The 25,873-nt window shown below is 41.8% G+C and overlaps 1 protein-coding gene across 1 annotated transcript in view; it reads right to left on the reverse strand.

Annotated features, from left to right (window-relative positions):
- Positions 1–1,891: 1,891 nt before the first annotated feature.
- The window catches only part of notch1a (notch receptor 1a), a 25,180-nt gene continuing 1,198 nt past the window's right edge, over positions 1,892–25,873 (reverse strand). Inside the window, exons 2-34 of the mRNA XM_017407816.2 lie at positions 25,594–25,675; positions 17,377–17,639; positions 16,940–17,278; positions 15,830–15,952; positions 15,478–15,711; positions 15,237–15,392; positions 14,845–15,030; positions 13,862–13,975; positions 13,117–13,230; positions 12,793–13,026; positions 12,589–12,699; positions 11,203–11,395; positions 10,965–11,110; positions 10,758–10,871; positions 10,046–10,165; positions 9,791–9,943; positions 9,469–9,697; positions 9,172–9,373; positions 8,928–9,081; positions 8,654–8,838; positions 8,400–8,532; positions 8,041–8,298; positions 7,842–7,954; positions 7,176–7,747; positions 6,643–7,083; positions 6,393–6,538; positions 6,063–6,276; positions 5,852–5,936; positions 5,577–5,739; positions 5,182–5,480; positions 4,947–5,094; positions 4,742–4,839; positions 1,892–4,330 (exon numbers count right to left, since the gene is read on the reverse strand). Coding sequence (XP_017263305.1) covers positions 3,074–4,330; positions 4,742–4,839; positions 4,947–5,094; positions 5,182–5,480; positions 5,577–5,739; positions 5,852–5,936; positions 6,063–6,276; positions 6,393–6,538; positions 6,643–7,083; positions 7,176–7,747; positions 7,842–7,954; positions 8,041–8,298; positions 8,400–8,532; positions 8,654–8,838; positions 8,928–9,081; positions 9,172–9,373; positions 9,469–9,697; positions 9,791–9,943; positions 10,046–10,165; positions 10,758–10,871; positions 10,965–11,110; positions 11,203–11,395; positions 12,589–12,699; positions 12,793–13,026; positions 13,117–13,230; positions 13,862–13,975; positions 14,845–15,030; positions 15,237–15,392; positions 15,478–15,711; positions 15,830–15,952; positions 16,940–17,278; positions 17,377–17,639; positions 25,594–25,675 — 7,379 coding nt within the window. The 3' untranslated portion in view covers positions 1,892–3,073. The remainder of the gene's footprint in view (positions 4,331–4,741; positions 4,840–4,946; positions 5,095–5,181; positions 5,481–5,576; positions 5,740–5,851; positions 5,937–6,062; positions 6,277–6,392; positions 6,539–6,642; positions 7,084–7,175; positions 7,748–7,841; positions 7,955–8,040; positions 8,299–8,399; positions 8,533–8,653; positions 8,839–8,927; positions 9,082–9,171; positions 9,374–9,468; positions 9,698–9,790; positions 9,944–10,045; positions 10,166–10,757; positions 10,872–10,964; positions 11,111–11,202; positions 11,396–12,588; positions 12,700–12,792; positions 13,027–13,116; positions 13,231–13,861; positions 13,976–14,844; positions 15,031–15,236; positions 15,393–15,477; positions 15,712–15,829; positions 15,953–16,939; positions 17,279–17,376; positions 17,640–25,593; positions 25,676–25,873) is intronic.

Here is a 25,873-nt window from a genome sequence, read left to right on the forward strand (position 1 = left end):
TAATAATATTTGGTTTATTTTGGATGCTTATTAGCTAAAAATCTAAGTGATAAAAGCAAAGCTGTTCCTTGGAACAGGAAGGCATTTTTTATTTATGTATTTATTTATTTGTTTATTTTTATCTCGCTTCCTTTCTTTCTCTGTTCAATAAGCATGTAAAAGTTTTGGTCACAGGATATGGAGGATATCAGCGTTTTGTTACATATTAAATTTAAATAATAAAACTGGTATATAGTAATTATGGGTTATGGCTATGTGATTTTAAAGTTGGCTTTAATGATTTGTGTAATAGTGTAATTTTTTTTCTTTTTCCAAGTTTTCTTTTTATTTTTCTATCTTAGAGATTTTATGTATAACCTTTGATTTTTGAGATGCAATAAGCTTTAAGTTTAACCTATTCCTTTTTTTAATAAAGTAATGCAAGATTATTGATTTATTCCATCTACGAGACAATTTCTTATCATTGACAGATATAACCAGGAGTGGCCAATATTGCTCTCTAAGAGAAGATGGTAGAAAATGTTATTCATTGCTGCAAAATTCATCACAGGTCCTTCTCAAAAAAGAGATTACCTAAAACTTCACATTTTTGAGCAGAATTGCTGATTTAACCACTGATTTTGTTTTTCTTATGCAATAAAATAAAGATCAAACTGAAGATCTTTTTTATTTTTTATTTACTTAGATGTTCAGCAGTGTATGTTTTTCTTGCTTTTTTAGTTGCACAAACCCAAGAGTAACTTCTGTTCATCTTAAATCAGTCCATTGCAAACTAGAAGACAAAGGGCAAGTTACTTCAAACATTAAATATTTTAATAATGACAAAACCAGAATACAGAGCACACAATTTGTCCCCGTTTCTTATTAGTGTTTAAATCTGCAGTAAGATCACCTACAAGTCAAATTCTTTACTTCTGTGCATTTGGCTGGGCATCACTGTCTTGCCTTCATCCAAGTCAGTGATCTATCATATATTCATGTGCAGCACCCTCAACAGCTTCAAGACAGAGAGTCAAAAAAGAAGACACTATCTAACATCAGCAACATATGGAAAAACTCCTTTATTTAGAACAAATAAATCAATGAATCACTCTATAATATTATCCAGATACTATAATGAAGCTCAAAATGGTGTAAAAAGCACAATATTCATCCCTGAAACAAAAAAAAATTACTTAGATATTATCTTTGCATTTTTTGCACCTGGCTCAAAACTCACCTTTAAAATTGACCACGGTATATTCGCCAAAGTATTTGTTTATACTAGGGCTAGCTCGACATTTAAAAGAAAAATTAACATTTTTAAGGTTCTGTTTAGTCTCATGATAATTTCAAGTGTCTGAGGCCTCATTTTGCCCGGCAATCTTTGTGACTTAAAGATGTAATTGAAAACAAACAAACAAAATGATAACCTATAGGACAATCTTTATGAAGCCTTAAATTATTTCACTGTATTTAGTGCTACTCTTTCCTTCATTTCAGCAGAAAATACAGCGTTTAGTGCATGAGGTTTTTATAGAAGAGGAGCCGGAGTCAATATTTGCTATTATCTGCTTTCACACAACTTCATCAGTTGATGATGTAAAGCAGCATTAGATCAAAACAAAACAAAATGACATTTACAGAAAAAAATTAGCATGTAATTTTAAATTGTGCATTTGCTTCTTTTAGATATTTTAACTCATACATCATCATAAACAGTGATAACTTATTTTAACTTATAATTTGATTTGAAACCTTTAGTTGGAACAACTTGCAGTGGGTTCCAGAAACATTTTCTCACAGACACTAAAGTGTTACCACCTCTTGTTTCAGTATGAATACACTAATTGTTGGATGTAGTTAAAAATATATATATTTAAAAGTAAAAAAGGAGACTGATATTCTGAGGCGTAACTGTAGGTTTTTATTCAATCATAACAACTTTACAAAACATTTTAATCAGGAAATATTTCTTTGCAAACTACATTTGTGCATGAAAATTTGTATTACTTTTTATCTTAAAAGCATTTTTACCTCTGGATTAGTTTATAAAACATGACATTTAGACACCTTTACCTACACTCCTTTCTAAAGTGCAGGAGATGTCACTAAACATAAAAAGGTCCCCGTTTTTTTTTCTTTTACAAACAATGCGTTCCTCCTTGAAGACATCTGTTTTTACAAGAAATCTCAAAAAATACATAGCTTTTCGTAAGAAAAACAGAAATCACACTGGCACTTTTTAAACACTGTGGCAAATGTAACATTTCCAACAGTCTACAACAGGTCTGCAATTTAACCGGTTAAACACGGTAACCATAATCAAAGATTTGTAAAGCAATATGAAACAAAGAGACAACCCTTTCATCATAAATGATCACAAATCACTCACTCAGCACCAGCCCTGTTCATTATTCAATTGTTCTTTGCCTGAAGGTCCAAAATCCCCGAAGTTCCTCAACTGTTGCACTGTTTCTTTGTTTTGTCGTTTTGTTCAGAGAGGACAGTGTAACAAGCAACATTAGGAAAAGTGACATTTTATATTAATATATTAAATCAATGTCTAGCACAAACTCAGTGATAAGACTTAGTGAAATGTAGTTCAGTAACAAAAAAGGTCACTTAAAAAATCAAAAAGAGGTTAAAATATATTTAATTAATACTGAAATTTTAAGATATTCTCTAAAAAAAGGAAAAAAAACTTCTGTACAAAGATAAAGCAACACAAAACCCAATTTTTAAACTGTTGTGCCAAAACAATAAAATAAATTCAGTGAATATATCAACACAAGACAAATAAATAACCAGTGTACACATCAAGGAGGCTTTCTTTTTGTCATTCTCTCCTCTTCAGCAGTTTCTAAATTGCCATACATAAAAACAACAAAAAAATACAAATCATAAATATAAAATCTTTTTTGTTCAAGTCAAAAAGTACATAAATAAATACAAAACAACTAAAACTGTTCTTATTAGTATAAAAACTGATAATAAAACAAGAGAATCTTCAGTCTTGTGACAAGTTTGCTACTTCCTTTCTGACAGAAATGTGTTTATGCTGAGATCCTGAGCTTGAAGTCCAACTAAGTCTTCATTTAAACTTGTCTGGGATTAGATTCATCTGCGAGTGGATACTTGTGGGTGGGCTCGAAATGCCCTCTGACCAATCGGACAGGTTGGAATGTGGGGACGAACTGGACCACTGGTCAGGTGAACCAGGGGAGGGGGTTAGAAACGGGTGGTCGGGCACCTGTAGCTGGTGATTAGGTGTGTTGTCCATAGGGTTTGAATAGCTATGTTGGGAGGGAGGCGTGAGAAACTGGGTGTTGAGCATCTGTGTCTCCTGCGGCATGACGTTGTGAATGGCCACCGAGCGTCCCGACCCGCCATTCTGCTGCATGTCAGAGCCGTTCAGCTCGATGTTTGGGAAGCTCTGGCTGAGGGCTTGGCCGGCCGTGGTGGAGTTGGAGTTCTGGTGCTGGAGCTGTCGTGAGTGAGCCTGCTGCATCATGTGTGCAGATGAGCCAAGGCGGCTGTTCTGCAGGTTCTGGTAGCCCATTATCTGTGACAAGGTGGCAGTGCTGACACTGTGCAGGGCACCCATTATGTTGTGTGTTATGGGTGGTCCTTGGGTAAAGCTTCCCTGCTGGCTTACACCATGATGCATCCTGGTGACCCAGTCACACTGACCCCCTCTGCTGGCACCTATGGATGCAGTGCCCTGAGAGCTGGGGCTGGACACAGGCAAGTGGGAGAGACGGGGAGGGTCAAAAGACATACAACCCATATCTTTACCTATATTGATCTGCCCTGAATGAGAATCCCCATTGCCTTGTAGGTGATTTAAAGACATAGGAGGTGACTGCTGGAAAGGTGATGCCATTGGAGGAGAAGCTACATCTGAAAGGTAGCCATGAGGCGACTCAAGTGAATCAACTGGGGAGAGAACACCCGATGTGTCTAGCAAATTATTCTTTCCATCCAGTGACTTTTTCTTCTTTACTCTAATATCCTTCCCGCCCTCCTTCCCCCCTTTCCCACCAGAGCTTGGTTTTCGAGGCTTCTTGACAGAGGGGGTTGGCTTTAGGTTGCTGAGATAGTCACCGGGAGAGCAGAGAGGCGGAGAGAGGGTGGAGGTGTTTAAGGAGGCACCGTGGAGCCCCGGACTCCTAACCACATTGTACTCATCCAGAAGCCTGACAATGTCATGGTGCATGCGTTCCTGGGCAATATCCCGCGGCAGCTGGTCAAGATGGTCTGTGATCTCACGGTTGGCAAAGTGTTCCAGAAGAACTTTTGCAGTCTCATAACTGCCTTCGCGAGCAGCAAGAAACAGTGGTGTCTCCTCCTAATAAATGAAAAAAAAAGACATTATTAAAATTAAGCAAAGGAAAGTATCATACCTTGAAGGAAAGCACATCATCCAAAATATTACACACCAAATTTTAAGCTATCTTGTGTAATCTGTTAGCCCTTGGGTTATGTGATGGTGATGACTATCAGCTACTACCACACCAAATATAAAGTCAATTTGCTGTGGCTGTCATCTTGAATCGGGTCACCTCTAAGAGTTGATCATTTGTCAGTGTTCATCCAATGAATATATTCTGAGCGTTTCATTAAAATCTACCTCCTGATTCACAAGATATTTTGCTAACATATAGACAAATAAACACACATGCACAGGTAATTACATTATCATCATATAACATGCAACATAAGCCTCACATAGCTCAATAACTGCCATCATTTCCCATACCTTGTTGTCCTGCATGTCTTTGTTAGCCCCATTTTTCAACAGCACTACAGCAGCGTCCACGTTGTTTACAGCCGCAGCCCAGTGAAGAGCAGATTTACCTGAAGAAATTGCAGATTAAAACAGTTTATCGTTATTACTCCCATCACTATAAGGCACAAGTAAGGATGTATAGCAATGCCAGGATGAAAAACAAAAAAATAGCTACCAGTATCATCAGTGGCGTTAGCATCTGCATGGCAGTTGATGAGCTCCTCTGCCATGCCGTCAACCGCCAATCGGGCAGCTAGGATCAGTGGTGTTGTTCCATCATGCATGCGGGCATCAAGATCGGTGGCACGATTTCTGATTAAAATCTGCGAAAAGACAAATAATAAAAATTACATTGAGCTGCTATCCCCGCTGGTCAAAAATGAAAGTGAGATGACTGAACGAGCAGGTACCTGAAACACTCCCTGTGCATCTGCAGCCACGGCAGCGTGAAGCGGTGTGCGACCCATGTTGTCCTGAACATTGGCGTCGGCGCTGGACTCCAGGAGGCGTTTGGCAGCATCTGAGCGAGCATACCGGGCGGCCAGGTGGAGTGCGGTCTCACCTGTGCGATCAGTCTGGTTATGGAGGTTGGCGCCCTGGTAAATGAAGTCTGAGATTATTTCTGCTGATGGATCTTCTTCCTCCTCGCTGTTACCGGTCTCCAGTCCTCCACCACTGCAGGAGGCGATCATCAGTGGGGTAAAACCATCTGAAAAGTAAAGCAGATGATGTACAGTGAGTTCCTGCTCAAAAAGGTTGGATGAAGAAACTCTGGCATTCAGTAATGTAATGTGTGTGAACACACCTGGTCCTCTGACATTAACATCCATGCAGTCATTCTCTATTTCTCCCTGAGGAGGCGTAGGAGCGATGGATGCTATCCTAAGGTCAGCTGCATCCAGATGCTGCTGGGTCCATTTCCTCTGGTCAGCATGATCACTCAAATCCAACATGGCCTGCTCCTCAAACTAAAAAACAACAACAGCCAGTCATTAAAATGTCAGTATCAGTGACATCCATGATTGAAGTCGTTTCATTTCTGATTTATTGAAATAGGAAAAAACTACTTTTTTATCTTACCCTGAAGCGCCTACAGTCCGGATCATCATCACCCCATTCATTTTGATTGTCATCCATAAAATTGATGTCTGAGTTTTTCATAGGCCTGTTGAAAAATTAAGAGAAAAGGCAGATTAAGCCTAATGTAACCAATAAATGCAGTGTTTATAGTAAAAACTCTGAAGTTTTAAAGCAAAGCAGCCCTAAAATTTTACTTTAGAATCCAACTTACTTGAGTCCCACAGAATCCTCTCCCAGTGGCTCTCTGCGTTTCTTTTTGCTGGGCTCTGATGCTTTGAATCCCTCTGGAAACCAGAGCTGGCCATGCTCTCGCCGCCGCTTACGAGACACTAGAACACCCAGGCAGAGGAAACCCAGAGCAGCCAGTCCCAGGAAGACTACATACATTGGGTAGAGCTCTGTAGTCCTGGGGGTAGGTCTCACACCTAAAAAAATAGTAAAAAAAAAAAATACCATGTATAACTTCAGATTTCAATGCAGTGGTCACTTTGTGTTTATGTCTGAAAAATAACTAAACACTGCACTGGAAATGAAAACATACTTGTAACAGCTTCAATATAGGGGACATTGAGATTCCCACTGGTGGCCAGTGCTCCAAGAAATGCAGCCACATCTGTAGCACTCTGGAAACATTCAGTGGACTGCTGGTAACACTGACGATTGTCAATCTCCAGGTACACAATAGACCTAAGAGCAGAAAGAGGTAGAAAAATGAGCAATATTCACATTTTTGTAATCCTAATTTAGGATGTTCTTTTATTTAAAGCATTACTGATGTGACATCTACCTACCCTTTGACTTGTAAAGGATCCAGCTCTCTGCGTTTCCGTGGACTGACCATGGAGGACATGCTCTCCTTCACTTGACCCAAAACACTGGCTGGCATTGCGGTCCACTCAGGCCAGCCATCTGCAGAGCGCTTCAGCACATTGTGTTTGACCAGGTCTTGTTCATTGCCATAGTAAGGAAAGATCATGGGCTCCCCTTTGGTGTCCCGGCGGAACACCACGTTAGTGTGGAGGACGCTACTCAGCTCTCTGAGGAAGGATGAGGACCGGTTTTTAAGGTGCTCTGGAGTAATATGGACAACCAGGACTAAATGTCCATCTGCAAGCTTCTCTGGCATGTTGTTGGCACAGTCAAGGCCATCCCATTCACATTCTGCATTGTTGCAACCCTGGTCACAATGACCATCAGCATAGTGGTCTTTACAATACTGATCATACAGAGGACTAGAACAAAAGAATAAGAGATGACTGTGTTAGTATTTACAAAAAAGAACAGTTAATTCATATAATCCTCTAACACAAATTTTCTGACTTACTTGCACTGTCCTTCCTGCCCTTGGCAATCAAAACCATCATAGAGACACCCTGGGCTGTTACATTGGCCATCACACTTCCCATTGTTGAAGTAACGCCAGCACTGCAGAGCAGCAGAACAATTTTGCCACGGATCATCAAAATTAAGCGAGCAGTCTCCTCCATCCCATCCACAGGCATGGTTGTTGCACAGAGAGTCGCAGATGTGGTTCCCCGCCCACTCGTCACACTGAGGAATCTCACAGCTAACCTCCACTTCCGGAGGTGGGGTAATGTCTCGGCCAAACCCCCCGACAAAGGAGTAGTCCAGTATGTGGCAAAGCAGGCCATTAAAGTTACTGGGGCAGCTGCACTGGAAAAAGGGAGCATCAGGGGTGATCTGGCAAGTGCCTCCATTGTAACAGGGATTAGAGATGCAGAGGCTGTCAGTGGGAGTTAGACACTCAGGACCTGTGAAGGTTGAGGGGCACAGACAGCGTGGGCCCAGGTGCCCTGATACACATGTACCACCATTCCGGCAGTTCAGATTGCCACATGAGCGAGAATCATACTCGCAAGAGGAGCCAGTGAAGCCCTAAAGAAAACAAAAATGTAATATGATTACTCTTATGAAAGACATTAAACAAACAATTTAGGAATGTATAAGTAGACATATTAGCTGCGCTCACAGGTGGACATTTGCAGATGAAGCCATGAGGCGTGTTACTGGCAACAGCACAAGTCCCTCCATTTCTGCAGGGTCTTCCCTTGCAGCCATCAAACACCTTGTCACAACGCTGACCTGCAAAGCAGAAGCATATGGCATTAGTTGACATCTACACTCTTGTTTTTTATCTAGTGTATGTGTTGCAAGACACACAACAGTACCTGTATATCCAGTTCGACATTCACAGCGGTAACTATTCGTGAGCTGAATGCAGTTGTACGACCCTCTGGGGTCACAAGGGTCTGATAGGCACTCGTTGACATCACCCTCGCAGCGTTCACCTACATAACCTGGCGGGCACATACACTGGTAACCTCCGATGCGGTCCACACACTTGCCATTGTTGAAACACTTGGGTTCTTTTGTAAATTGGTCAATGAGTGGGTTGCAGTCATCCAAATTAATCTCACAGTGGACACCTATAGGGGTGCAGACACATCCGGTTAGACCATGTATATCTCATCTGTTTTGGCCACCTGCGCATCTGTTTATCCATTATTTCTAACATGTAGATCCATACCTTGTGTTCCTCTTGGACAGGAGCATTTGTATGTGTTAATCAGGTCAATGCAGGTCCCACCATTCTGGCAGGGTTGAGATTGACATTCATTGATCTCTTTTGAGCAGTTCACACCATGGTAACCAGGAACACACTGATAAAGGAAAAAAAAAACAAATTAAATGACAGTTCAGTTAGTCTGTTATCAATATTTACAAACTTAATAATGATGTGATTTAGTTAATTCAGTCTTGACTCAACCATATGTGCTTTACCTCACAACTGTAACCTCCTAGATAATCAGTGCAGGTCGCTCCATTCTGGCAAGGATTGGGTGAGCACTCATCCACCTGGTCCTGGCAGTAACTCCCAGTGTAGCCAGCTTGGCAGCGACAGTAATGTGTGTTTCCTGCATCCAGACACTGGCCTGAATTCCTGCACAACTGAGACACTTCCACACCTGCAATCAAATCCAAAAGAAAGGCTTTAAGAATGTGCCAGTCATATGCCAGACTTTGACAATCAAATCAAACATAGAAGCTAAAATACCTTGCTGTTTGGCTGCAACTTCACAAGACACGCTTGGGATGTCACAGTAGAGCCCAGTCCACCCAGTCTGGCACTGGCAGGTGTAAGAGGCTCCCTGCTGCCAGCATGAACCTCCATTTTTACAAGGGGAAGAGTCACACCAGCGCACCAGATTCTGTAAAGGAAGTTTAACAAACATGATTAACTAGTTATAGGTGGAATTTGAAAATATCAAACGGTTAATAATTACATTACAAGTCCCTACCTGACAATTGACTCCAGTGTAGCCATGAGGACAGGTGCACTTGTATGTCCCATAACCATCAAAACAGGTGCCTCCATTGAGGCACGGCTTGGAGTCACATTCATTTATATCATACTGACAATAGCTGCCAGTGAATCCAGTTAGACACAGGCAGGTGAAGGTGTTAATTCCATCCACACATGTGCCGCCATTGAAGCAAGAACTGTACAGTTACAAAAAATCAAGTTAAAAGGTTAAATTCCTCACATTTGTGCAGATCATTCAATAAGCAAGTTAAACAATGGCAAGATGAACTACCTGTCAGTGCAGTCATTGGTGTTGATCTCACAGTTGATACCACTAAAGCCTGGTGGGCAGGTACAGGTGTAGCTGTTGACACAGTCGGTGCAGTTAGCTCCATTCTTGCATGGGTTACTTTCGCATTCATTTATGTCCTGCTCACACCGGCTGCCACGAAATCCTGGCAGACAGGTACATGTGAAACTGTTGATGCCATCGTGACACAGTCCTCCATTACTGCATGGATCTGAAACGCAGAAAATAGAATGGAAGATTACAATTTACTTGCAGTGTTTCAACCATGAATAGAAACTTGCAATGCTTCAGGTCAGAGGCTTACTTGGCTTGCAGTCATCAATGTCTGTCTCACACTTCTGGCCAGTGTAACCTGCCTTGCACTTGCACTGGTAGCCACCCATAGTGTTAAGGCACAAAGCACCATTGCGGCATGGATGTTTCACACATTCGTTGATGTCAATTTCACATGTCTGACCTTTTGTTTAAGAAAACAATAATTGGAGAAACATTTTTTAAAACTCTGCGAATTTAAAAATCAACAGACAGGCATAAACACACAAACAGGATTAAATGCTACCTTGCCATCCTTCAGGGCAGATGCAGGAGAAACTCTGGTAGTCTTCAGCTTCTTTACACATTCCACCATTTTTACACGGCCGAGGGCTGCAGGGGGCCAACAGGGTCTCACAGTTTTCACCTGGTAACACATCAAACATCAGTGTCAGTGTGGCAGCTGCTTCAAACTCCCAACATCTAACACCAAGTCACAAAAACAAATATGATTGTATTTTGTAAATATTTCACTTGTTTTGTTAAGAATTTAATTTTTAAAAGCCACTAAATTCCATTTTCCATTCCACTTCCTTATCCATTTCCACGATGACATAGCCAAACAGGAAGGCCCTTCCTGTTTCCTGCTATTGTGTGATCTCAGACAGGAAACAGGATGGAACCAGGGCTAGAGCTTGGAGCAGAGTCTGCTTCTGCAGCTTATATTAACTGCTTTGGCATGTTATTCCACAACACACATACTATGTTATCCATGCAAAGCAGACAAGCGGATCTTTCCACACAGAGATGCAAAAAAACAAGACAATCCTGCTGTTTGCAGTGGGCTGATGTTTTCTCAAACAACACTGGGTAAGATAGGATAACAACTTTGTGTGGAAACTCAGGACTATCTTTACATTTTCAGACCTGAACACAGCTGAGACAGCAAAAAAAGACATTAAAAAAATCAGGAAATAGTCTGACTCTTTGAGTAAAAGATAAGCCACTCTGTGTCATACCAGTGTATGGCAGCAAACAGTTGCATTTGTATCCAGCCACATCATCAATGCAGGTTCCCTGGTTGAGGCAGGGATTGGATGCACACTCATTGATGTTAGTTTGGCAGTTAGGTCCTACAGCAAAGGGATTAGAAAATATGCTTGGGTTAGATATTAACCAGCATACCAATCTCTTTATGTCAAAGAAAAGAAAATATTGGAACTGACCAGTGAAGCCGACTCTGCATGTGCAGTGGTATCCGCTGGTCATGTCCTTGCAGGTTCCCCCATTCATGCAAGGGTTGGACTCACATTCGTTGTTATTAATGTCACATTTTTGGCCAGTCCAGCCAGAATCACAGGTACATTTGTAGCTTCAAAATAAACCAAATGACAGGTTAGTGATGCTTTTTCTTTGTTGCGTTTTTTTCCTTCTCCTATGTCTTAAAAATAGATGTTTACTCACCCATTTATGAGGTCTTGACATCGGCCATGGATACAGGGGTTGCTGACACACTCATCCACCTGTGACAAACAGGTGGCATCATTGTAGCCTTCTGGGCAGAGACACGTGAAACTGTTGATGCCATCAACACACGTGCCCCCATTGTGACAGGGGTTGATGACACAATCATCGATGTTGATGTTACACATTTTGCCTGCAAGACAATAAAATTGGATTTTAGGATAGGGCAGCAAACACAACTTTTAAAAGTGTGAAGTGATAAATTGGAACAATACAGAAGGCAAAGAGCTGCTGTCTGGTCTGTTATTTCTGAAAGTTATAATCTGCTAGCTGAGGTGCTTCTCCCACAGCATTCACTGAGCAGAAGCTATTTTAACTCCAGTGTGTGCCTAGCCTGGTGGCCCCTGAAGGCCCTTTTTACTTCTACCCACTGATTGAATGGAGCCCTTGATGAATAGGCAAAAGAAAGGTTTCAGCTGCATCTGAGAGAGGGCCAGGAGAGAGGGAGGAGGGGGTGTGCTGCGGCTACTCTCCCTATTCATACTCACACCACCCCCCTCAACGGAAAGCTAACCTCGCCCAAGACTGTTTACGGGGACAGAAGGCCGGGCTCATTTCACACACGGTCGAGTGACAATTAAACCCCCCTCTGATCTCCTAGACTTTTTTCCTCCTCTGCTGCTCTTCATCAATCAAGAAGGGGAGGGCCCAACTGCCTGATATTCAGTCACAATGGTCCTCTGTCCCCTCTGTGTCTCAGTCCTGCTGTTCCCTCCACACTCACCCCGCAAATACAAAAAGATGGAGGGGAGAAAGAGGAGGAGGGATGCACAGCAGCCTGCTCACACACACTATCACACACACTTGTTACCTCCTCCCTGACTCTTTTGTGGAATAATCACAATGCAACTACCAGCCAGAACCGGCTCTGTTGGGTCATTAAAAGAAATGAAGATGAAAGTGGTTAACTCACTGCTAAAGTTGTACATTCTTTTAAATTACAGGTAGACAAGCAGCCTAAAAAGTAATGACATGAAAATGTTTAAATCTGAGATAACTGAGGGGTGCAACATGGAGTTTTACACTTCTAAACATCCAGAATGTGTTTCAATGCCAGTTTTAAAGATCATCTTACAGAGTCATTCCAGGCTCGACATCACAGTCTTTTCAGAAGACAAATAAAGTGAGAGCTTTGTTTGTGTGTTTGTGTGTGACTATCAGGTTTTGGGGGCTGTCCTCCCTTTTTTTCCAACCTGTCTCTTCAATGCAAGCAATATGACACCACTGTTCCACAAAAGCAGACCCGCCAGCCACCTGTCAAACCCGCTCCTCCCAAAGCACAGGGGGACCACACCCCTGCACCTGTATACTCCATCCAGCACTCACCTGTGTAGCCTGGCTCACATGCACACTCATAACCATTGATTTTGTCGATGCACTTCCCGAATTCACAGGGCTTGCTCTTACAGTCGTCCAGGTTCACTTCACAGTTCAAGCCTATATTATAATAGAAGTAGATTAAAAAGATAAGAAAGATCCAGACATTTTCACAGAAAGAATGTTAGTCTTCAAGGATAAGTGAAGCGTCACCTGTGGTGCCTTTAGGACAGGAACAGAAGTACGAGTTCTCCCTGTCTTGGCAAGTGCCGCCATTCTTACAGGGCTGACTGAGACACTCATTGATGTTGGTCTCACACAAGCGGCCAGTGTAGCCAGGGCGGCAGTAGCAGGTGAATGAGGCCAGGCCATCTTTACAAGTGCCGTAGTGGCAGGGATCAGAGTAGCACTCATTGATGTCAATTTCACAGTGCTGCCCTGTGTAACCTGATAAAGAAAAAAGTTCAATCAATGCACCAGTTGATTCAAAAAACCCGAAGAAAATGCTACATGTATATAAATATGTGTAACCTGTACCTTCAGCACATTCACAAGTGTATTTATTGGGTCCATCAGTACACTTCGCACCATTCTTGCACGGGGTGCTGGCGCACTCGTCGATGTCTACCTGGCACAGGCTTCCAGAAAATCCTACAATACAAATACATTTTATGAAACAGAGAAGCAAATCATTCCTCATATTTAAGAACAAAAAATGTCACACTTTCTTCCAAACAGTTTTGTTCTAGATATTCAGTCCATATCTACAGTGCACATAATATAAAAATTGAAAGCAAACAAACTAATTTGCATCTGAAGTGGGTCCGCAGGACACTGAAAGTCCTTACAAACTTTTCCACAACACCACATCCAGCCCCCCTCCCCTTCCCTCCTTTTACTATGCAGTGAAATCTTTCTTTTAAAACACAACACAATGGCCTCCAGCTTACCAGCTACAAACCAATCCCTGCCCCCGATTTTGGCGCTGTAAGCTCAAACACAAACTTTTGTGCCCGCCAAATATGCTAATGCTTTTGCAGCCTGCTCCACTTCACCCATAAAAGGTTTAGAGACACAATTAGAAGAAGTAAATAATTAACATTCAGTGTGTGAACCATGTGTGCTAAACACACTGACAGATTGGTTAATGATCCACCTTTTGTATAACGTTTTCCCTGCTCCAGTTGACTGACAACAAAAGGGTTTAATTTTGTTTAAATTATTCTCAAATTTACCTGTTTTTAGTCAGTTATTTTATATCAATTTCTGCATTTCTTCTTACCCTTGGGACACTCGCAGTGGAAGGAGTTGATCTTGTCGATGCACTTGCCGTTGTTGAGACAAGGCTGGCTGACACACTCATCTGTGTTGATGTGGCAAAACACGCCCTCATATCCTGAAATGATAAACAAAGTAGTCAAATTATCATTCCTGCCATCTGACCTACAATTTAAAAAGGACAAGCTGTCCTATTTGGGCTTCTCACATCCCTACGATTTACAATGTAAACAGCATGGTGAAAGGTGAAAGGTCAACAACATAGGTGGGACTACTGTATCTGAACTGACTTGTTTTGATGCTGAACCTAATCACATCACCATGACACACATTTGTGTGTGTGTGTGTGTGTGTGTGTGTGTGTGCTGGTAAGACATGCAGATTTGTTTTCTACTTGGATTTTCTGTTGATATTGTATGTTTGTATGGCAGTTATGTCCAGATACAGGCAACATCTAAATTAACCCAATAAGAAGTCTGTAAAGGAAACCCACAGATTTCCTCATCATCTTTTCTGCATTGTGTCCCACCTCCTAATCCCTGATAACAGATCTTCCTCCACACCCCTTTAATTGCATAACCAGCTGTTAGAGGACAAAATCCACTGCTGTATGTACATGTGTTCACAGCAATGGCGGAAATAATCTGAACTAAATCATTTGTAAAATATGTGTCAAAAACCTTAAAGAAAAAAGCAGCTATAACTAATGAACAGATTTTGACAAATCAGGGCTGATGATGTTTTTTGGATGCAGTCTTAAAAAAGAAAAAAAAGAAAAAATAAACAAAACATTATTAGTCAGGGTCACATTATTCTCCAAGACATCTGAAAATAGAAGCCTGTAAATATGTACAATTTAATATATTTGAATATGTCTTGAACTGTTTGATAAAAGAAAAAAATTATGACAATATTCGATATTTGCAATCAAATATTTAAAGTCTTCTCTTTATTTTTTATTTTTTGCAGTATAAACCCTTGTCTTACCTGGCATACAGATGCAATGAAACCCTCCAATCTGGTCGAGACAGGTGGCATCATTATGGCAGGGATTAGACATGCATTCATTAACATCCATCTCACAACGAGGTCCATCATATCCTTGAAGACACTTGCATTGGAAGGAGCCTTTGGTGTTGAGACAGCGACCACCATGCTCACAAGGATTAGCACCTAAAACATATAAGGCACATGTTGTCATATACCAGTGCTCACTATTGTGTAGCAATTATAAAGGTTTAATTTTTATTTTAACATCCAGTGATTACTTTTTTGGAGTTTTGTTATCTGTCCACTGGTAATGGAATATTTTAACAAACAAACAAACATACACACCAACACAGGCATATACGTTATCACAAGCAGACTTTTTTACTTACCAAGGGCACACTCATCAATATCTGAGCTGCAGGCTGGTCCAGTGTAACCTGGTGGACAAGTGCATATCGCCTTGCCGTTTACAGGGTTGGTGTCACAGTTAGAACCCTTTTGACATGGGTTGCTGATGCAGGCGTCATCAAGGTGGCACAGCAGACCTGAGGGTGCAAACATGCTACATTCATTCATGTTGTCAAGATCTGTCCTCACAGTGTGTCCTGAGACGTTGAAAATAGCCATTACCCGTGCGTCCATGAGGACACTCGCAGAAGAACGAGGCCACGCGGTCGTGGCAGGTGGCGCCTTGATAGCAAGCTGCGCTGGCACAGTCATCAATGTTCTCGCTGCAGTCGTCGCCCATCCAGCCGTTGACACAAACACAGTGGTAGCCACCGTGTGTGTCATGGCACGTTCCTCCATTCTGACATGCGTTAGGCATCAGCTCACACTCGTCCACATTTTCTGTACAGTACTGACCTGAAAAAGGTAGCAAAGAATAGCCTAAGCACTCTGTTGCTGGGGATGTTTGCTCATTGTATGTTGTTTTGACTGAGTTGTGTACAGGAAAGGGGAAAAAAATGAAGTGAAAGATAACCTGTGTAATGAGGTGGGCACTGGCAGTTGTAGGTGTTCACCCCATCTACACAGACACCACCATTCTGGCAGTTGTGACCTGGACAGTCATCAATGTTATGCTCACAGTGCTGCCCAGTAAAGCCTAATGAACAGAAAGAAAACAAGACCAAACAAATTGAAAAGGTGTGCACTAAGAGCGGTAAAGACAAAGACTTAGCCAGTCTTAGATACGGGTTAATAATCAGACTTTTCCTTCCGCCCTTTACCTCTGTGAACATAAAAAGATAAGCTCTCTAGATTCTCGTGGCAAACAGTTTTAATACCCCATAGATGAGAGTGCAGCTTGTGTCCTTTTTAGACATCAAAGCACTGGAGTGGGTGTTTTACAGTCATGATAGTTTGATGAACAACCAACCCACGGCTCTGCAGGTGCTCGTGCAGCTTCGCTATCTAAACACATTCCAGCTCAGAGGCACGCAGCATGGATTAAACTTTAACACACAAACCATTGATGTCCCTCATTCACCTGCATGTCTGAATAACATGTTTCAAGTTTATCGTAATTAGATAATCTGACAAAACATGAGCAGTGGAAAGATCTAATAGAAATTAAGAAAAATCTTTCTGATTAAACACTTTAAAAAAAGGGAAATAGAGAAGTGTGATGAGATTTGAAGAGAAACATTTCTCCACAGCTTTTTTTTTGACTGCAACAACAATTGTTGCATCTTTTCATACAGAGTAAGGGTGTCAAAAAAACCAAAAAAACAAGTGAAAAACAAAATACTTTTTTTGTGAGTGTGTGACCCTGTGAATAAGGTGTGCCTATCTATACGTTGTGTGTACATGTGTGTTTCTGCAGCTTTGTGGGATTGGTGCTGATTATCAGAAGGAAACGTCTGTTTGACTATATCCTGTCAGTGCAGGCTGGCAGAAAGTGCAGTTGGATAACCAGAGACTCACTCCTCCCAATCGCAATATACCACAACACTCTGCTTTCCAGATCAACTAGATTTTTCAGGAAAATAAATATTTTCTTATTACACAAAAGCAAAACCATGTGTTGTAAACGGATTAACAACCCATACTCATCTAATTTATATATATATAGACCTGCTTGCATTTTTACCTAGAAGGCAAATACAGTCAAAGGTGGTTTCTCCCTTCTGAACACAAGTTCCTCCATTCAGGCATGGTGAAGGGCTGCATGGCAGGTAAGTGGTCTCACAGTGCTGACCAGTGAACTCTTGAGGACAGCGACAGTGGTACGAGCCAACCTCGTTCACACAAATTCCACCATTAAGACACAGAGAGGGAGTCTGGGCACACTCGTTTACGTCCTGCTTGCAGGTTTGACCCTGGAATGTAGGTGGGCAGGTGCACTTGTAGGTGGAATCTAAGGCTGAGCACTGGCCGCCATTCGCACATGGATTAGAAGCACAGGGGTTGGGACTCTGGCAGGTCTTGCCTGAAAAATAGACAAAAAGGAAAAGGTTGTTAATGGTGAAATCAGAGAGAGGAAAAGGTATTCTCGTGTCAAGAGGTTTCAGACCGTTTGCTGCATACCTGACCATCCTGGTGGGCAGCGACAGCGGAAAACAGAAAGACTAACGAGTTCACATGTTCCTCCGTTGCGACAGGGGGAGTTCATGCAGGCATGGTTCGTGGGGGTCAGGCACAGTCTGTCGGTAAAACCCAGGCGGCATACGCAGCGGAAATCAAAGGTGTTGACATTGGAAATAGCTTGGCATTCGCCGCCGTTGCGGCAAGGTGAAGGGCTGCATGGGTTGGGATACTGGCACCGGTCACCTACATAGTCACTGGGACACCTGTGAGAAGACAATGAGATTTAAATGTAAATATGAAAATTTGAAAACAGGGACCTTTTTTGTCTAAATTATGAGAAAAAATATCTAAACAAAATGGAAATATTATGAAGAGGAAAGTGGTGGGTGTCGTGGAAAGGGAACTGAAACTTTCTCATCCAGCAGAGTCCCAGGGACAGCATGTTGTTCTAGTGTGTCTCCTGGGATTAGGTACTGTCAGAACCTTGAAAACACATTCTGCTAGGACAACAGACACCACTAAATAGTCGAGCCGTAACAGCCTGTTCCCATCTACCTTTCGCCCCCACGCTGTCCACATTCATCCTGAATGACTGAGGAGATCAAGGGGACTGTGCCGCCTATGGACGTCCCCTAGATGAAGTTTTGCATTCAGGCTCTAAGCGCCAGCTCTCCTATCTAGACAAGGACAATTACAGCTACAGTCACATGGCTCTGTCTAACTGGTTATTACATCAATGTAGCTCAAGTCACAATATAAACATGAATAAGGAATATCACTTACAGTGTGAATGATGATTCACCATTTATACTGTTGTTTTCTTGTTTTGTTTTGTTTTTTTGTACATTTTTTTGCAATCTAACCAGATACTTTATGCTATATTATTCCTATATCAAAACCTTTACTTTTTGTAGCTAGCATGTTCCTTCTTTTAACTTTTAGCTAGTGTTTAGCTTCTTTTAGCTTTAACAACTTGGTTTCACCTTTTCAGCTAATTTCACTTGTGTCATTCAACACTCAGCATTCACACTGCATTTTCACAGAGAATGCAATTTATCTCGTATCGGAAATGCGTTTTCACCTCAGAATGAAGCGTCTTACAAGAAATTCAGTTATTTTGATTTCAGCAAATACTCAGATATTTAACATGCAGCTTGTATGTAACAGCAATGTCCCATCTGTCATGTAAAATGGGCATTTAAAGTCAGCAAAAAAAGGTGTTTTTGTTTGAATTGGAGCTTGTGTGACAGTGTGCAGTTGTGCACATGATCATGAGTGTTTATGTGCAAGAAAGGGCATCTGTTGGCCTCCGACTATCTCCACAGGGAGCAGGTGCGCATGTTAATGAAGGCAGCTGTTGGACAGGACTCCTCCCCCCCTCGTTCTCGTTTCTCCTCCTCTTCTCCCCTTCCCCCTCCCCTCTCTCTTCTCTGTCCTCTTCTCAGATGGGGGTACTCAAAAGCCAAACTTTCCTCCAGGGACATAAAGAACCCATGTGAAGTCAGCTGTTGCAACTTCTGTCTCCTCAACTCGCCCTGAACTACAGAATTTACTCCCAATTCCTCTTTTCCCTACCTGTTTCCATTTTGACTTTACACAACATCCTCTTTCTCTCTTGTTTTCCCAGTATCTCTGCTTCAACTTACATTTATATTTTCACTGGCTGTTGTTTGCTCGTTTTTCGCTCAGTGAGAATTTTTTTTATAGCTTCCAGCAGTTTGCTTTTTACAGCATCCCCCTCATGTCGCACAGGGTTGCTAAAATCTCAATTGTTGACTCAGTTAGGAAAGACCAGCTGGGTGGGGGGGTTAACAATCTTGTGTGCCCCAACAGGGAACCCAAACAGTTGCAATTGACAGACAACTGTAAAGGTATTTAGGGGTGCTTTGAAGTTTATCTGCCTGCTATTTTACTTTCCACATTAAACAAAAGGCAAGTAAATGTTTGGCATAAAAATATGATTCGGTACGATGAAGCAAGCCGGTGTAACTAATGTTTGCACTTGAGTTTGTGTGTGTATGTGTGTGTGTCACCCCACAGTAAATAGGTGTAACAGATCCTCTTTGTCCTGAAGTCAGCCCACTCTGAGATAAAGATCCTCCCACATGCTGAAAAGACCAGCAAGAGCACACACTACGGCAACAGGTCTCTCCCGGCGATGCAATGTCCCCTCAGGCCGGAGCAGATGCTTCCCTGACCTCTGACCCGAAACACTTTTGTGAGTGTGGGACGGCCTCTTTGCCTTCTCTCCCCTCTCTGCTCTTTCCCCGCTGGGCCTGATCTGCCATCTGTCACCCTGGGGGTGACTTTATCCTCCAACACAAAACCAGCCACAACTGAGCAGTGGAAATGCCACTGCTGTGGAAAAAGTTACACCGAAGATGACATACAGTTACTGGGCACGCATGTAAGAGTTTTACTCTCGTTTGTTTCCTTTCATGGTCTACCATCCATATTTCACACTCCCTCACCTTTCTTTCTGTTATATTTGTTCCGACCTCTCTTCTTGATTCATGTTGCCTGGTTCTTCCTTTAGATATATCTAATCATTAACCTATATCTGACCCCTGTGGATCACATCTTTTAGCAAGAAATGAACAATGTAGTTAAACTCAAGAAAATCTGACATCATTTTGCAAAAAAATAAATTGAATGATTCTTTTGGCAATTCATTTTTATTCTGTCTAACATTCTATGGTAAACAAAGGCTGGGGAATAAATCACTGTCAGAGCAACAAAACTGAGCGTCTGCTTGGCCTTCATCCACATAAAAAAACCCATCCAGATCATAACTTCACCAGTGTGTGTTAAACACATTGTTTTCCTGGTGGCAGACTTATCAAAGTGGCTGTACTTTTTCACCAACAGCAGGAAGAGGTCCAACCTCGTCAGCCAATTAGTAAAAACACCTGCCCACTGATCCACCTCTTATGGTTATCAGAAATTCATATTCATCAATCAGGTAGGCACATTACATGTCAACGTCTTAAGTCTGGACCCATTCATGACATATGTTCCCAGCTTTTCCTTACATTGTTTAGGAATGTAACATTGTGTGCTTTGTTCATTTGACACCACACTGATTCATTCTTTAAATTTACGTGCATTTTAAAAAAATATATATTATATGTCAATATTAGGGGGCTCAATAAACAAAAAAACTAGGCAAAATAATTAGGTACAAAGCCTGGATTACAAATGACCAAAAAAAGTAGCCAAAGTCCAAAGAAACACTTTCTAAAAATCAAGCAAACTATTGCTTGTGAACAACTTTCAAATTCTACAAGCATTTATGTATTCATTGAATGAAGCATAAACAACATGCCTAGTATTCTTTGAAGGAATGCATATTGCCCACCTTCTTATGCCAGAGGTTTAAACTCAGGCTGTCCTATTTTGAAAAATGGTGTTGTTATAGCCATTTTAGTCAACACTATCTCAGGTGATCTGTTTATGTTCAGAGTATGTGTTGAGGATGACTCTCTGCTATGACCACACCAAATTTGAGCACAGTATCTGTAAAACTGACAGTTTTTCATTTAGCTGTGGCAACCATATTAAATCAAATTGACTCCAAATGTTAATCAGCTGTAGATATACTGTACATCCAATAATTACTTTGAGAGATTTATTAAAATTTGTCTAGTGTGCATGAGAATCTTTACTAAAAGACAAACACAAAAGCTTAAATACATGACTGGCCACCTTTCATGGTGGTTGGCGATAATGGACAAGTGGGTCAAGACTTTTTCCCATGTGCTGTACTTATGAACGAGGTGTCATTTCTACGTTTGACAGCCTGTGTTGGTGAATGTGAACTTTCAGCACCCACTAGAGAAAAATAGCCTCTTATCTGCCAGCTCTGACAGCACAGCTTTGATTGTCCTACTTTGAGATTCTCCAGATCAGTTTTCTCAGAAGCCAGTCCAGCAGTGAATATGAGAAATATATCTCCATCCTAAATACTTTCATTACAGTAGCATTATGAGAGGTTTTTACAAAATGATTTTGCTTCCATGCAAAATAAAAAAAGGCTGGATTGAACCTGGTTTCAGGCTGTATCTCAGGGGTCTTGGCATCTGGGGAATGGGCCTGACCAGGGGAGTGGCAGGCTCAAAGCTTTAAACTCAATAACAGACCCAACATCAACAGGCACACTTAACCCTGTCATGCACTTGCATGCTCCAGATTCACTTAAGCCGACATGGAGCTGAGCCTTCACAGAGACCTGCCTGGTAATCCTATAGTAGGAAAAACGAAGAGTAGCATTCCTTGAGGGGAGAGTGTCTCATCTCTCCAGTGGTGCTGGACTTGCTGTTTTGAGTGAGACATTTTAGCATCAATACGCAGTACAAGACAGCTGTGTGCCAGGTCACGAGGGTGTGATCACTCTAAGCACCACAGACTGGAAGTTATTTCTCACTTTCAAATCTATTTCTGTCGGGAGTCTTGGAGTCCAGTCGAAATGCTACCTCTGACCAAAAACAGAGTCTGTTTCTTTAAAGCAGCATCAGTCACCCAAAGGCACAGTTTGGGTCATCAACCTTTCAACCTCACCGTGCCCCATTACTGTCCCACAAATGGAAACTGAATTCGACTCATACAATGCTGTGCCCTTGGTTGCATGCTTTCAAGGCTACCCACATAAGCAGTCAGCTACAGCGCCATGAGAAACAGGAAGCCCAAGACCTTCAAATAACCTCTTACTTCTCAGACTTAGTGCTTCCCCATGAAAGACGCTTACTGTAGCTGTTTCTGTGTGATAGAAACAGTGGTTTTGTATGTACAGATGATGATTGGAAAGAAATGGGGTTTTTTTAGTTTGTTTTTCTCTGCTTGATTTGCAAATGTAAAATGAAAGTCGTCAAACACAAAAATGGCTATAACAGATATCTTTTTTACAGATATTTAGCTAAACGTTGAGCCTTCAAGGAATGCGAGGCCTTAAATTTAGTTTGTTTTACTTCATACGCAAACATTACCTCGCTAAAAGGTTTATCTGTGCAGCTTCTGACAGCAGTGAAAACAACAAATGATGGATTTGTTCTTGTTCAGTTGCATATTTATTTGTACTCTGTCTGTATGCACACAGCTTTCTTGTTATCATAGTACAAAGTCATTGTGGGAAGGCAAAAAATCTTGAAAATGTAAAACCCTTTGTGCGAGGTAGATACAGGGAACAAGAGCACTTGTAAACAAAAGCTGCGTCCAATCAAAGTCAGAGAACTAAATATATTTGTTCAGTACACAGTTGTAGTAACTAAGATTATCTTTTACAACAAGGACACAAAGAAAACACCCTTTGTCTTAATTCAAAACATGTAAATCGTTTCAGAAGAGACATGATTGCTACTTTTGACATCAATCTTAAACTTATTTCGTGTGTCAACATATGATATCACCGTGGGACCCGTGGGAACTGTGCAGGAGGAGAATTTAAATCTCTCTTACAGTTCAAATCTGTGTCACTATATGCTTCCATACAAGCAGCAGAAACCACAAAAGCAAAACGTAACTCACGGGTAACTTCAAAATGTGTGTGGGTGGTGTTGGTGATTAGGGGGTTTTACATCACTTTTTAAGCTTTTCACTTCAGTTTATTCACAGCCACTCACTTATTACTAACCACTTGCAAAATTTCCTGCTATGTCACCAACACAGTCTCAAAGTGAACGTTCCAGGAATGATGTGGCACAAACTTTCATGTATTGTGACATGAAAAAAAAAAGACATTACTGGAAACTCCTCCCGTGCGTGAACGCTGACCCCTGAATCTCACAGCGCAGCCCCAGGAATGATAGCTGCTCAGCTTGGCGGGGATGAATGATTAATGAGAGGAAAGCATGGAGGAGGAAGAGAGAGTGCGGGTGGGTGAAGTGATGCCCCTCATCCTGTCTTGTTTTTAATTAGACTGAACAGAGATGAAGACTACAATGAGAGCTTTGTAGAGGTGTAGGAAGAGTTCCTGTGTGCCAGTGTGTCCACACGTGCATAGGTTTGTGTCTGCGTGTGTGTGTGTGCAGCTTGCAGATTAGATATTGTGAAACGGTGGCCCCAGGCTAGTTCAAGCTCTATAATAATCCCCCACCCCACACACACACACACACTTGTCCCCACAGACCAGAAAAGCGCCTGCCGTGACCACATGCCCCGAGGGTGAAGCAGGCCACCTCTGAGTTTCTTTTACAAATGGGGACAAAAATTACACCACAACTAGAAATCACAAAAAAAATACAACCTCATTTCTGAAAAAGTTGGGATGTTGTGTAAAGTGTAAATAATAACTGAATGCAACAATTTGCAAATCTCCTAAACCCATATTTTAGTAGCAATGAAACATAATAAAAATATCAAATGTTAAAACTACCAAACTGTACCATTTTTGAAAAAAAAAGGGGTATCATTTTTAAATTCAAGGCAGCAGAACATCTCTAAAGTTGGGACAGATGCATGTTTATGTCTGTGAAGCATCCAGTGTTTTAACAACAGTCTGTAAAGGTCCAGGATCTGAGGAGACTAGTTCCTGGAGTTTTTGGAGGGGAGTATTGTCCCATTCTTGTCCGATGTAGAATTTAGGCTGTTCAACAGTCCTGGGTCTAGTTTGCTGGATTTTTATGCTGGATGGGATCATCGGTTGTTCTAAAACCTGTGTAGACTTCTCTGCATTGAAGGTGCCTTTCCAGATGTGGAGGCTTTCTTTGTTTTAAGCAGTAATGCACCCCCATACCATCAGAAAGGTAGGCTTTTGAACTGAGTGCTGATATTTTATGTGGAGGAACATTGTGAAATCGTTTTTTCAGACTGGTGAACCTCTGACCATCTTTACTTCTTAGAGATTCAGTCTCTTCAGAACATTTTTTTTTGTTTTTTTGCCTTGTTTACCCAGTTTCTTATACCCTTTTACTAAGCTGTTGGTAATTAACCTAATTCACTGCCAAATGCTCTTCCAGCTGTTTCTTATTTGTGTCACTTACTTTTATAGCATTTTGTTGCCTCTGGCCCAACTTTTTGGGGATGAGTTTCTGCCATTAAATTTAAAATTACCTCCCCCCACCAAAAAGGGGTACAATATCTTAGTTTCAACATTTGATGTTTACTTGGTTCCATTATGAATAAAATATGTGTTCACGAGGTCTCTAAAACATTGCTTTCTGTCTTTATTTACATTTTACACAACTTCCCGACTTCTTCGGAATTCGGGTTGTAGTTTTCAGGATGCACCTGTTTCTGTGTTGAAAGCAAGCAAAAATTGACATCCTCTTTATGGCCGTCACTAAGGTCAGCTAAAAAGAATATGTTGGCATATTAGATGTCTCTCATCTATAAAACATTAGCATCAATCCACCGCAAGCAAACAGCTCCCAACCTGCCTCCATGTGTCTCTTCCCACTTGTTTGCCTTCAAATTTCTGCACTTTATTCCAATTAATCCCACTCTCTCGACATCCAATCCAATTACATTTCACAGCCATCTGGCTTTCAAATGGAGATCACAAGCATTAAGGTGGTGGTGGTGGTGGGGTTGTTCAAAATGATGGAGACGGGCCTTTCGGAAAGAAAGAGAAGGGGGTGGGGGGGTGATAGCAGTGTGTGTTGAGGTGTCTGGGGTGGCTGTGGCATGATGGGAAGCCCCACTCAGATTAGTCACACAGCATTATTCTGACTGCAGGACAATGGGTGACGGGCGGCGGGCGAGCCCCAGCTGTCGCCCATGAAAGAGCAGAACAACAAGATTTAGGGCTGGACGCGTCCTCTCACTTCACCACCGAGGGGGCCTTGCATTCATTAACGGGCTGCTGTTTGGAGCGGAGAGGTGGGAGTGGGGGGAGGACAGCTTTTGTCTATCCACCTCCCTACATTCTGCACATTCTGGATCTAACGTTCACTTTTTTTTATTCCTCCGCCGCTCAAAAGTTTTTCTTATTTTAAGGGGTGGAGGGGGGTGAACGGGTGTGTGGAGTAATGCAGCTCCTGAAGGAAGCGGCAGAAGCAGAAAGTTCAGAGAAGGGCCTCTCTGGTTGCTGGGGCACGGGAGCCCGTCAATGGCTGGAATGAAAAAAGGAGGGAATATGTGGTCCCCTTTTCTTAACCCCCCCCCCCTCCTTCAAAAAAGGCACTCTCTAAAACAACTAGACCACACAACATTTTAAAAAGTTAAAGAATAACTTTGGAACATCTGGTGCATCACATTTGTCTTTGTGTTTAAATTGTGACTTACTTGCACTCTCCATTCCCATTGAGGGTGGCTTCACATCTTCCTCCATTCAGGCACCACTCAGTGGGCAGGGAGCATTTTAGACCTGTGGGGTGAATTTAAAAATTAATATGTAAACCTGCTTGGGACCCAACATGAAGTTTTCTTGTTAAACCTCTCAGGGCATGCGTAAAAGTTAAGAGTTTTCATTTACACCTTGGCTGACATGAGTTTAAATTCTAATCTTGTAATTGATTTGTTACAGGAGTGTCCGTGGGGAATATAGTGGTGGTGGTGTGTGGGG

Source organism: Kryptolebias marmoratus, linkage group LG14 (genome assembly GCF_001649575.2).
Source record: "Kryptolebias marmoratus isolate JLee-2015 linkage group LG14, ASM164957v2, whole genome shotgun sequence".
Classification (NCBI taxonomy): domain Eukaryota; kingdom Metazoa; phylum Chordata; class Actinopteri; order Cyprinodontiformes; family Rivulidae; genus Kryptolebias; species Kryptolebias marmoratus.